Source organism: Sylvia atricapilla, chromosome 29 (genome assembly GCF_009819655.1).
Source record: "Sylvia atricapilla isolate bSylAtr1 chromosome 29, bSylAtr1.pri, whole genome shotgun sequence".
Classification (NCBI taxonomy): Eukaryota; Metazoa; Chordata; class Aves; order Passeriformes; family Sylviidae; genus Sylvia; species Sylvia atricapilla.
The window spans coordinates 664,762-677,533 of record NC_089168.1 but is presented as its reverse complement, the minus strand read 5'-3'; the positions used below and the strand labels follow the sequence as shown (position 1 = coordinate 677,533).

General features: G+C 58.5%; 1 protein-coding gene across 1 annotated transcript; it reads left to right on the top strand.

Moving 5' to 3' along the window:
• The first annotated feature begins 1,767 nt into the window (after positions 1-1,767).
• Positions 1,768-11,284, top strand: ACVRL1 (activin A receptor like type 1). Its single transcript, XM_066337641.1, has 10 exons — positions 1,768-2,074; positions 5,017-5,090; positions 6,250-6,474; positions 7,446-7,645; positions 7,739-7,838; positions 8,146-8,292; positions 8,912-9,187; positions 9,582-9,779; positions 10,897-11,027; positions 11,123-11,284. The coding sequence occupies exons 2-10, from the start codon at positions 5,021-5,023 to the stop codon at positions 11,255-11,257; spliced, it is 1,482 nt and encodes a 493-aa protein (XP_066193738.1). The 5' UTR covers positions 1,768-2,074; positions 5,017-5,020; the 3' UTR covers positions 11,258-11,284.
• Positions 11,285-12,772: the final 1,488 nt, after the last annotated feature.

The window sequence follows — 12,772 nt, the reverse complement described above, 5'->3', positions numbered from 1 at the left end:
GCAGCCAGCATCATCCCTTGCTGGAGAGCTGGCCTCTCGCCTGCCCAGAATAACTCCTGCCCGCCGCCGTCAAAGCAGGATGCCCTGTGTCTGCTCCCATGGAAGGGGATGCAAGAACCATCCAGGAATAACCCGGGGAGGGGCCAATCCGGGCGGATCACTGAGACCCGCCCGCCGGAGCAAAGATGGTCACGGAGATAAGACGTCTGCTTCCTCCCGGGCAGCTCCTATCAGATGGAAACTGCCCGTTTCCCCCGCGCCGCTCGGGCAAAGCTCCGGGACCCGCACGGGCAAAGTCACATGTGAAGGTCCTTCGTGTTTTATCCTGGTTTTGTGCTTTTGTTTGTTTCCACTTCCTAGATCACGGCTGATAGCGGGGCGAGACTCAAAAGCTCCGCCGCCGCGGTGCCCCGGCGCTGGGAGGCTCCGGGTGATGCGCTTGGGGCTGGTGATGCAATGGCAGCGGGGAGATAAAGCAGGCCCTGTTACCTCCTTGGGCAAGAGGCTGAATGCGGGAGAGAGTCACCGTGCCAGGGAAACAGCTGGCAGAATGCAGGGATGGGGATGGGGCTTGGGGAATCAGGTCCTGCCACCTCGTTCAGAAAGAGGCTGTGATGTGGGAGTGGGTCACCGTGCCAGGGAAGAAAGGCAGAGATGGGGCTTGGGATGGCTCTGGAGGGAAAACTGGGGAGCAGGAGAAGGGAGAAGCAGCTGAGGTTGGGGTGGCCCAAAGAACAGCCCTGAAAGTGGCAAAACGGGAAGCGGCGCTTCCGCTGCCCACGGTCCCGTGTGCTCTGGGGGACAGGGAAGTGCCCGGCCCCTGGCGTGGGAATGGCCCTGCCGGCGGTGTCCCAGTGGTGTCACCACGGCGTGCTGTGGGGACAGTGGGATGTGCCAGCACAAGGCTCTGAGTGAAGCCCCTTGGCCGCTGTGCCCTGCTCTGTGCCCACAGCCAGGGCTCCACATCTCCGGTGGAGAGGCCATCACAGCCCAGGGTGAAACCCCCTCCTGCCCTCCTGATGCCTTTTTGGGCTACCTGAAACCAGAGGCCAGACAAAGTTAAGGGAATAAAAAGCAGATGTATTTACTGAAGAGCCTTCAGGTACATTTCAGGCAGACGAAGCTTCCCCCAGGAGCTACACCCAAAAATGCACCAAACTTACAAAATTATGAAAGTATGAAAACCCATCCATTTTGTACCGAAATGTACCTGCAGGCCGTTCAGTAAATATTACAGCCTTTTATTCCCTAAATTTTGTCTGGCCTCTGTTTTTAGGTAGCCCAAAAAGGCATCACTTCAGCACTGCACCCTGAAATTGCTGGGTCCAGCATGGAATAACCAGGGAGCCCCTTGGCTCTGGCCCAGTGCTCCATCCTCACAAGGGCTGGAGCAGGAGGGGTGGCCAGGCAGGTCAAGGTCATTCCCACAGCATCTCTCTAGAACATTCCCATCCCCATCCCTGTCAAAGCAACCAGCTGTGCTGCTGCTGGAGGCCTTGGGATGCTCAGGGTGAAGTGGTGATGGCCGTGGCCGTAGCATGGGATAGGGTTTGCCATGAAAGCTGGGAAACTGTGTGGGAAAGCACTCGGTGAAGGACGAGGAGGGAGTAACAGGCAAACCAGGATGGAGCTGGGGCCCGGTGAGCGGGAGGAAGGGAGGCTGGTCGTGGCTGTGTGCTCAGCAATAGGAAATGCTTTATTAGCTGGGAGTGGTGGAGAGAAGCCAGGCAGGAAGAGGCAGTAATAAGAAACATTTTTTTGACTTCTCCCACATCCAGACCACAGAGCAGCTGCCAAACGGCTGCGTCGGACAACGGGGTCGCCCATCCGAGCCCCACAGCCAGGCTGGGAAGGGTGACAGCCCCCCAGCAGGACGGACACGGCCGTGGGAGCCCCCTCGGGGACAGCATGGGTGGCAGGAGGGGAGCAGATCCATGAAGATCCTCAGAGTCGGGGCTCAGGGCACGGAGCGAAGCTGCCCCGGCTGAGCCGGATCCAGGAGAGAAAACAGGGCTGGGAGAACCTGGGAGAGCCGGGCAGTGCCGTGGGCTCCTGCAGGACCTGGATGCTGTAGGTGAGTGGGGAAGAGCCACGTGCTCGTGGGGTTCTGGGGCTGCACCGAGCTCAGGGCTTCCCTCCTGATTTACTCCTGAAATCAGCGTTTGGCCTTATTTCCTTTGTGTTCCGTGGGACGCTGGTGTTGCTGTCAGGGCTGGAGACGCTGGAATTGGGGCGCAAATCAGGGTTCAGTGTGGTGGTAGCAGGATCTGTCCCCAGGTCCTTGTTAAAGAGCTGAAATAATAAGTAACTTCAGCGGAAAGGCTGGAATCGACATGGGAAATGGGGGATTTGGGTGCATTTTGAAAAGACATAGGGAAAAGCAAGGAAAAGTTGACAGCTCTGTTAGTGAGGGCTGCAGCAGGCAGTGGGCTCCACCAGCACAGAATTTGTCACCTCAGTGCTCCCCTTCTGCACAGGCAGGTCTCTCAGAGGAGGGTGGGCAAGGAAGACCCAAATGGTCACTGAAGAGGCTCCATCTCCAAAACCAAGCTGGGGGGAGCCCCACCATGGAGCTCTTTCCCAGTTCTGGCACTGGAGCCCTCTGTGAGGCCGGGGCAGCCCCGCTGGCCCTGTCCCTCCTCTGCACAAGGAGCCACAGGTGATGCCATCCCCGCACCAAGGTGAACCTGAGCAGGTTTTGCTGCTCTCCTTGTGTGGTGCCTGTTCACGGGGTGGAAACGCCCGTCGGTGAGAGGGGCTGAGCTGCTGGAGCCCTCTGCAGGGTGAGTGGAGATCTGTGACCCACCTGCAGCTGCAGACAGGGAAAGGAAAACCTCCACCTGTGCCTGAAACCAGGCTGGAGCATTGGGATCTGTGGCAAAGCTGCTGCCAGCTCTGCTCTGGTGTCCATCCAGTGCTCCACACCTGCAGCTGGGACACTCCTGGCTGGCACCAGGGGCTCGGCTGTGTGGGACTCTGTGAAAAGGCAGCACAGGGAACTGAGCCGTGAGCCACATCAGGTGGCCAAACCCCCTGTCGGCAGCAGAAACCACAGGAGGAGGAAGAGCTGGGATTGAGGAGCTGGGCCAAGCTGCCCTGGTAAGAGCAGGGATCCCTGAACCATCCCACACGTCCCGAGGGTTGTGCCTGGCCACCCTTCCCTGAACTCCTCTTGTCTCCGCTCCATTTTCCTTTTGCTTTTCTCTCCATGGGGGTGATGGGGAAATTCCCCTTCCCAGGGGTTTGTTCTCGCTCCAGACCCTCGAGCTGCAGCTGCCTCTTGCTCCCTGCCAGCACCGATGTCCCATCCCAGAGGTTTCCCTTGGGGGTTATTTTACCTTCTCCAAATGCTACAAATCCCAAAAAACACCATTAGCGCCCAGCCAGCCAGGGTAAGATGCCCTGGGTGTCAGGAGGGCACATGAGCTGCAGCCCTTGATGAGGAAGGAGGAAGGAAAGGACAGGGATGGGTATGGCAGGACTGGTTTGTGCCACTACTGAGGAACCTGGGATGTTTTTCCTGTGGGATGCCAGGAACGGCTCCGGATTAAGGTTTGCTCTGGGTAACAATGACAATCCACGGGATGTTTCATACACAGCAGAGTTTTGGGTGACGCCCTGCCTGCTTTGTAATTCATGGCAAATATCCTGCAGCTGTCTCATGGTTCAGGATTTTGTGGAAGTGGCTCCAAGGAGGGAATTCACCACCTGGGACACTCAGCTTCCCTTCTAAAACACGCATCCTGGAGCTCTCAGGATTTCAAGAAGTGCGGAGCTGGGCAGCATCCTGGCAGTCAGGAATCAGCAGCCCAGCTCCAGAGGGGGTTGAGTTTTAAAATAAAGCAGATCCCAGCCCAGCTCGGGGGGTGGTTGGGATTTTAAAACAAAGCTGATCCTGGTCCAGCCAAGGGCCGGATGGATCAGCCTGGCCCCACTCCTCACACTGAGCACCAAGGACAATCCCCCAGCTCTTGCCCTCCAGCCCCAGCACCCAGGAGCTGTTTCCTCCCCTCGAGGAACAACCAAGTGAGTTATTTTGAGGAGGAAAAGCCCGTTTTCCAGCACGGCTGGAGTCTGCCGGGGTCAGCCACGTCCGCGTGCGCTCCCGAGGGCCGGGCTTGCGTGACTCCGCTTCCCCATCAAGGCCAGAATCTAAACAATCTTGATTCCTGTCCCAGCAGCCCTGGGCTGGGCTCTTCAATTGCAGGAAACGGAGCCTTTGGCATGTTTATGTCGGGAACACGAAGAATGAGCTGAGGAGGGGCCCGCGGCCATGGAGCGAGGCGGGGGGCAGCAGGGGGATCGCCGTGTTTGCCTTGGCAGAAACGTCTCTCTTACAAGGAGAGAAAAAAAAAAAAAGAAAAAAAGAAAAAAAGGAAGATTAAAAATAGCCAAACTTCCCCCAAAGGCTCAGCAAGGAATTTTTGGCTGTCCCAGCACCTCTGTTTGTGTCATTGATAAGCTCCACACAAAAGCACCCTCAGGACTCAGCCCCAGCCCGTGGCCAGCGGCAGCTCCGGTGCTGTTGGGGCTGAGTGTGCTGTGGGGGCTTTGAGCTCCATCCCAAAGGCGGGGTCTTGCCAAACCTGGAATCTCCAGCAGTGTTGTGGCATCCTCAGGGCCGCTGAGCCCGTGGGGGCCGTGGTTTTACCGAGCAGGAGCCATGGGAGCAGCGGGAAATGCTGGTGCAGGGATCACCAGGGGAAAGGAAGGAGGTTGGAGCTCCATGGACATGGTGAGGGCCTGGTTCCTGTGCATTGCTGAGCTCCGGGGGGCTCACTGGTACCCCACGCCATGGCAGGGAGGTCCCCCAAGCTTGGGAGGTCCCGGGATCTGTTCTCAGGAAGGGCTGTACCCAGGATGTCCGGAGCCAAACTCCGTTGGAAGCAGCACATCCTACCTCACTCAGCTTGTGCCTGCCCTCTGCACGGCCCCCCTCTCCCTGCCCAAAGCCCCCATGGTGGTGATGAGCCCCTGGGGCTGCAGGGGCAGCTCTCACCCCCCTGCTCTCCGCAGGACGATGCCGTGTGGAGCCGGTGGCCGCGTGGTGCTGGCGCTGATGACCCTGGTGTCCCTCGGCTTCGCAGCCGGTGAGTGCCAACGCAACGGGGCAAAATAAGCCCTGGGCTTTTTGAGAGCATCTCTGCCCAAAATAAAACCCAGGGAGGAAGCTGGGCTCCTCAAGGACTGTGCTATGTCCCTGTGGTGTGGTGACCCGTCCCCCAGAGAGGATCTCAGCTTAATTAATTGTGGTTGATCAAGCGCTTTGCTGTCACCGGAGGGGAGATGGGGAAAGGCTGGTACCACATACTGAAAAATGTGGGTTTCCCTGGGGATGATGATGATGATGATGGTGGGATGCAGGAGGAGCTGCTCAGCATCCCAGGGGAGCAGCAGGTGACCTGGGGACAGATTCAAGCTGGGCACTTTTGCAGGGAGGTCCAGGATAATGTGGCTCTGCCAGGGAGGAGATGCAGAGCTGACTGGGGACATCAATTCCCTGTCCTGCCCACGGGGCCACCAACCCCAAACCAATCCCACCACCATCCCACAGCACTGCCACCAGGCAGCCTTTGGGGCAGGGGGCCAGGATGGCCACCACAGCCATCCCCTCGCTGTCCCCTCACTGTCCCCTCACCACCGGATATCTGGCTGCCCTCACACTGAACTCACTGATTCCAGGAGAGATATTTTCTGTGCAAAAGGGCAGAGCTAAATTAGGAATTTGGGAGTGTGGCCGCCATCTGAGCCACTCTGGCACCATGGTGCAGGAAAATGCCTTCGGGGAAGTCAAGAAAAACTCCAGGAAAGACCCTGTGTTTGGCACCCGGCTCCCAAAACACTCACTGGGAAGGCACCAGCTCAGTTTGGAGCTTCTGATCCCACCCAGCTCCCGGGATCAGGCTCCCATGGGTCCTGGGATTCTGTGGGCAGGATGTGACCCTGTGTAAACCAGTGCATCCCAGTTAATCCCAGCTGCTGGGGCTGGATGCACAGTCCATGCCACAGAGCCTCTAGGGGGACAGGTGACACCCAGGTTCAGGGCTGGGACTTGGAGCCCAGCCAGGAGCAGGTGATTTTCTGGGAGGTGGCAGGATGGGCTCCTTGTACTGAGCACTCACAGCAGCCTTCTCAAAACTTGGTTCAGGAGTTTTTAGGACAATGTCCCTGTCCCCAAAGACACCACAGCTCCCGGGTGGGCAGTGAGGTGACCCCATGGCACAACGTGTCCCCTCCTCGTGCCCGCAGAGGAGTTGCTGTGTGCCTGCGATGTGCCCCACTGCAGCCAGCCCAACTGCACGGGCAAGGTGTGCTTCGTCAGCAAGAGGAGAGAGGAGGGAACCATCACCCAGCACCGGGGCTGCTTCTCCCAGAACATCCTGGAGCACTGCCACACGCCCGTGACGGAGCAGTACGGCATGAGGTGCTGCAACTCCCCCATGTGCAACGCCGAGCTGGAGATCTTCCTGCAAGGTACAGGGCGGACAGGAGGTGTGCTGCCCACGTGGTTAGAGTTGTGGGTGGGTATCAAGATCATCCCTGTCCTCCCTCAACACCTACAGAGCCACAAAAATGTGCTCAGGTGGCCCCTCCCGGGGTGCACCTGCAGAGCTGCCATCCACGGGGTTGATCCCAATGCAGGGACACTCGCCCTCTGTTGGGGAAGATGAATGAGGGAAACCTTATAAATATAATTGCTTAGCAAAGATTCTGAAAATATGAAACCTATAATCGGGATAGAAATGAAAGCTGACTTTGAGCTATAGGATACTGAGTCTTAGTTCCTATATAACCTGAAAACAATGGTCTAGCTGCAGGAGAATCGCTTTGGATTGAGCAGAACACTTTCTGCTGGCTGAGGGATCCAAAGGTCAATGTAGCAAAACAGAAGTTTAAAGAGTAGTTTTTAGAGTTTAAAATATAACACAGTATGGTGATATAGTAGTTTTTATAGGCTGTATGTAGATTCTGTAAGATTTTGTGTCTTGTGTTTGTTGGTCACTGAAAATCAGAATATTCATCTCAAAAGGAGATATAATGGATTGTAACAAGGACCTCGCTCTCTTACCTCTTCCTCCTCTCCTTCCCGCTGCTCTTAGCTCGCTCTTACCCCTCCTCTTCTCCCTACTCTTGCTCTCTCCTGCTCTCTTCCCCCTGCCACTTTGCTCTCTCACTCCCTTCTCTCTCAGCTCTCACCCTGCTGTTCTTTCTCCCTCTCTCTTTGGGACTCCCCTCCAGCCCAGGCTGGTGGTTGAAGGCAAGGCCCTTTTACCCACGACCCTTGCAATAAACCCACATGTTCTAGAATATACAAATTGGCAGAATTCCTTGTCCCAGCCGTCCGCGGAATCACCTACAGCCTTCCCCAAGTCCAAACCCAAACCCCAGACCTCCACCCTCCCTGGTCCACCCTCATGCTTCCATCCCTCGTTTCCTGCACCCAGGAGAAGATGCCCTTGAAAAGACGCCTTCCCTACCCAACCTCCTCCTGATGATCTTCGTCCCGCTGCTCTCCCTCCTCGTCCTCGTGGCGCTCACGGCACTCTTCTGCTGGAAGGTGGCCCAGCACCGCCACAAGCACAGTGACTTTGGTGACACAGACCTCATGCTGAAGGCATCCATGATGGGAGACAGCACCTTAGAGGTGGGTGAGCTCCGGGAGGGACCCTAAGTGACCCCAAAGGTGTGTATGTGGGGATGGCCCCCACGCTGACCCGTGGCCACCCTGTTTGCACAGGACCTGCTGAATGATGACTGCACCACAGGCAGTGGCTCCGGGCTGCCTTTCCTTGTGCAGCGAACGGTGGCTCGGCAGATCACCCTCATGGAGTGTGTGGGTAAGGAGAGCAGCCGAGGTGGGGGAGGCTGCTCCGGTCACCCCCAGCTGGTGTTTGAGTGATGGCACCACAGCTTCAAAGCCAGAAGTGGGGTTGGACCCAACCACGTCAGGCAAAACCCAGTAGCAACCCAAAATTCTTCCCCTGCCCTGCTGACTGGGAAGGGAGGGAGCAGCTGAGTGGGTGAGTGGATGATGGCCAAGGTCAAGGGCCCTGTGCTGCTCCATTGCTCTCCCACACGGGATCCTGGTGTGTCACACCCAGTCCTGGGGGCACTGTGTGGGACATGGTGCCACGGCTGTGACAGGTAAAGGGCGCTACGGCGAGGTGTGGCGAGGCGTGTGGCACGGGGAGAGCGTGGCCGTGAAGATCTTCTCCTCCCGGGACGAGCAGTCGTGGTTCCGTGAGACAGAGATCTACAACACCGTCCTCCTGCGGCACGACAACATCCTGGGTGAGTGGGGGCTCCAGGGGGGCTGGAGAAGTGGAGGCAAAAGTGGACCAAAACCCATGACCCGTCATCCATTTTGTACCCAAATGTACCTGCAGGCCATTCAGTAAATATAACAGCTTTTTATTCCCTTAATTTTGTCTGGCCTCTGGTTTCAGGTAGCCCAAAAAGGCATCAGGAGGGCAGGAGGGGGTTTCACCCTGGGCTGTGATGGCCTCTCCACCGGAGATGTGGAGCCCTGGCTGTGGGCACAGAGCAGGGCACAGTGGCCAAGGGGCTTCACTCAGAGCCTTGTGCTGGCACATCCCCACTGTCCCCACAGCACGCCGTGGTGACACCACTGGGACACCGCCGGCAGGGCCATTCCCACGCCAGGGGCCGGGCACTTCCCTGTCCCCCAGAGCACACGGGACCGTGGGCAGCGGAAGCGCCGCTTCCCGTTTTGCCACTTTCAGGGCTGTTCTTTGGGCCACCCCAACCTCAGCTGCTTCTCCCTTCTCCTGCCCCCCAGTTTTCCCTCCAGAGCCATCCCAAGCCCCATCTTTGCCTTTCTGCCAGCTGTCTCCCTGGCACGGTGACCCATGTGGTGGCTCCGTGACCCCAGGGGATTCTCCTTGTCCAGGCTTCATCGCCTCTGACATGACGTCCAGGAACTCCAGCACACAGCTCTGGCTCATCACCCATTACCACGAGAACGGCTCTCTCTATGACTACCTGCAGAGGACGGCCCTGGATGTGGACACCTGCCTGAGCTTGGCCTCCTCCATCATCTGTGGCCTCGTCCACCTCCATGTGGAGATTTTTGGCACCCAAGGCAAACCTGCCATCGCCCACCGGGACCTGAAAAGCAGGAACATCCTGGTGAAAAGCAACCTGCAGTGCTGCATTGCGGACCTGGGTGAGATAGAGGGCTGGGATGTGGTACCCCAGGCATGTGGCACTGAGGGGTGTGAAACCCCAGGGTTGTGATACCCAGGTTTGCAGCTCCCAGGGGTGTGGTACCCCAGGGATGAGGTGCCCCAGGGATGTGGCACCCCAAGGTTGTGGAACCCCATGGATGTGATGCTCCAGGAATGCGATAACCTGGGGATGTAATACTCCAGGGATGTGATGTCCCAGGGTGATGGTGCCACAAGGATTTGCTCTCCTGGGGTTTTGGTCCCCTCAGGGATGTGGAGCCCCATGGATGCAGCACCAGCACAGCACCGACCAGGGCCGGTATCCCAGCATTTTATAATTGAATTGATGACCTTATAAGTCATCCTAAATGACTCTTTGATCTGTCCCCCCAGGGCTGGCCGTCATGCACTCCCAGGGCAGCGACTACCTGGACATTGGCAACAACCCCCGGGTGGGCACCAAGCGCTACATGGCCCCGGAGGTGCTGAGCGAGCAGATCCGCACCGACTGCTTCGAGTCCTACAAGAAGACAGACATCTGGGCGTACGGGCTGGTGCTCTGGGAGATCACCCGGCGGACGGTGGTGAATGGTGAGTGCTCCCGTCCGCTGGCTCCGCTTGCTCCCGGCTCCCCGCGAGGCTCCGCGCCCGTTCCCTCCTTCCCTCCTTTCCTTGTTGCCTTTTTTTTTTTTCTCTCTCTCTCTCTCTCTCTCTCTCTCTTTTTTTCCTTCGCCCAGAAGATTAGCTGTAAATTATAAACACTGTAATCTAGTGTCAGCACCCGGCTCCCTGATTAAAGGGCCCATTAGACTCAATCAGTGCTTTGTTTGTTCAGCGCTGATTAGAAAACAAGCAGCTTCAAGCGCTGCCTGGAAAGCGGCCACGGCCGGGACCTCCGGCCGCCGGGCTTGGCTCGGGAGCTCGGGACTGGGGCAAGGGTCCCCTCGTGCTGGGGATGAACCCAGTTGGGGCCGCCTGGCCGCTGCTGCTCATCACGGCCAAGTCCATTAAAAACATTAATTAAATGGTGGGCGCTGGCGGGTGGGGCAGGAGGTCCCCTCGGGCGCAGTCTGGCCGGGATAATCTCATTTACGGCCCCAGGGCTCCCTCAGATTACACATTTACTCCGAATTACCCCGGCCTTGCGCAGCCTTCAGCCGGCTGGGTTTAACCCTTTCGGGATCCCTCGCCCTCCAGGACAGCTTCAAGGGATCGAGGATGGGGAACTCCAGGAGACTCTGAGGTTTTGGGGTCTCCCCTTGGGATGCAGGGAGGTGGTGGGGGATCGAGGCTTCCCAGAGACGTTAAATCCCACAGGGACACGGACATATGCAAGCATTAAGCAGAGATTAGTTGGGCCAGCTGGAAGGCTGACCACCAGGTGCTGAGTGGAGGTGGCCACAGTGCCACAGGCTGGTTTCAGTGCTGGAACTGGAGCTGGAGCTAATATTCCCGGTGGAGCTGGGGCTGGACTGGTGCCAGGGCCGCAGCTGGTGCTGGAGCCACCAGAGGTGCCAGAGCCAGCACCAGAACCAGCTGGCACCACCGCATGTGCCCAGGTGAGGCACATCCCACCAGCGATCCCCCACGTGCCCCGCAAGGCAGGGAGCAGCTCGGTTGTGCCGGGACCCTCCAGGCGGCCCACGATGTGCAGGATGGGGGTGACCTCCTCGCTCTGCCCCGTCCTCACATCAGCGCCCTCCCACAGGCATCGTGGAGGAGTATCGGCCGCCTTTCTTCGACGCTGTGCCCAGCGACCCCAGCTTCGAGGACATGAAGAAGGTGGTGTGTGTGGACCAGCAGACCCCCGTGATCCCCAACCGCCTCTTCTCCGACTCGGTGAGTCCCGGGGAAACCGCCTCAATCCCACTCCGCGCCAGACCTCTGCTACCCATTAAACCCTTCCATTTATCCCTCTTTTTGTGCCTCGCCAGGTTCTGTCAGCACTGGCGAAGATCATGAAGGAGTGCTGGTACCAGAGCCCCTCGGCCCGTCTCACCGCCCTGCGCATTAAAAAGACGTTGAAGAAGCTGAACAATTCCGTGGAGAAGCCAAAACTGGAGGACTGAGTGCCGGGAACCGGACACCGGAGCCACTGACGGTCACAGAGGGGATTTGCTCAGAGCTCCTGCCTCTCCCACCCCTCCTTCCAGCCGGTTGAACTTGCAAGCGTGGAAAAAAGAAGGGGAAAAAAAAAAAAAGGCCACCAAAGGAGGAATCTTCCACCCGGCCATAAAAATATCCCCTGGATCCGTCACCCGACACCGGCGCGTCTCGCTGTCCCGGCGGGGATGGCAGCTGGTCGCCCACCCCAAATCCCCAGGCTGGACGCCAGGGCGAGGGGCCCCGATGGCAGAACCACCCTGCGCTGCACCCTCAGCCCTCGGGGCACCCACCCGGAGCCGGCACAATCGTCGGCCGCGGAGCTGTCCGGACGTGCCCGCCCGGCGCTGGCAGCGCAACGCCGGGGGCTCGGCGGCGCCAGGAATTCCCCGGCAGAGCTGCGGCGCACCCCTCGCTGAAGGAGGCATGGGTTTCACCGGCAAAGGATGGTCCGAGGGCAGCATCCTCCTGGCCAGGCCAAGTCCGCACCCTGGACTGTGAGGATCCCAAAAAATGAGGAGCTGCCGGCGTCCAGAGTGGCCTGAGCGTTCCATGTGCCGCAGGCAGCTGCCAGGATGGGGGGCCCGTGGTGATCCTTCTTTGCCAAGCAGCCAGAATCCCCCGTGCCAAAGAAGGGCTCTTCGGGGTCTTTGCCAATATTTTGGTGTTTTCCGAGGTGTTTTGGCTCAGCCGGCTCCATCCCGCGTTCCTCCCCGCCGTCCCAAAATCCACCCCGTGCTTGGAGATGTTTGGACATGACCAGGATGGGACGTTCAGCAGAACCAGCTTTGCCACATAACTATTTAATTATTAAGATTTAATATATTTAATAAAGTGTAAAGCTATTTTATCACCAAGAGCTGCCGAAGCTCCCGTGCTGGGCGCTGGGCACCGCGGCAGGATGGGCCTGGGCACTTCTGCAGGGCTCAATTTACGGCTTCACCTCCGCGTCTCCAGCAGCACCGTTGGATCCCGTAATAAACCTGCCTCCAGCCTCATGCCAACCCTCTCCCTGTGCCCGTCGGGGGCTGTGGCTGCTCCAGGGAGCCACTGGAGCTCCTGCTCTGAGGGGTTTGCACGGCCAAAGCCCCCTGGGTGGAGGCAGAGCTGGTGTGGGATAACGTGGCCGTTCAGGGGGCTCAGCTCCAAAGTGTTCCCAGCACATCACAGCTGCCACCTTGGCCTGTGCCCAGTAAGAGACTGGAAGGAACTGGGCAGCAAAGGGGAGCTGCTGGTTCTGGGCAGGGCATGAGGTTATGGAGGCTCTTGGGCGCCTTGATGTGGGTTTGGAGTGCTGAGCCTGGGGCTTGGGGTGCCCTACTCAGGTTTGGGATGCTCAGCCCATGGTTTGGCGTGCCCTACCCGAGGTTTGGGATGCTCAGCCCGTGGTTTGGGGTGTCCTCCCCAGAGTTTGGGGTGCTCAGCCTGTGGTTTGGGATGCCCTGTCTGGGGTTTGGGGCTCCCTACCCAGGATTTGGGAT

What these genes read in the sequence shown, in the direction of transcription:
- ACVRL1 (XM_066337641.1), top strand. Translation starts at nt 5,021, where the DNA reads ATGCCGTGTGGAGCCGGTGGCCGCGTGGTGCTGGCGCTGATGACCCTG. An exon ending in TGGGAGACAGCACCTTAGAG is followed by an intron (nt 7,646 to 7,738) that starts GTGGGTGAGCTC and finishes CTGTTTGCACAG; the next exon opens with GACCTGCTGAATGATGACTG. An exon ending in GTGCTGCATTGCGGACCTGG is followed by an intron (nt 9,188 to 9,581) that starts GTGAGATAGAGG and finishes CTGTCCCCCCAG; the next exon opens with GGCTGGCCGTCATGCACTCC.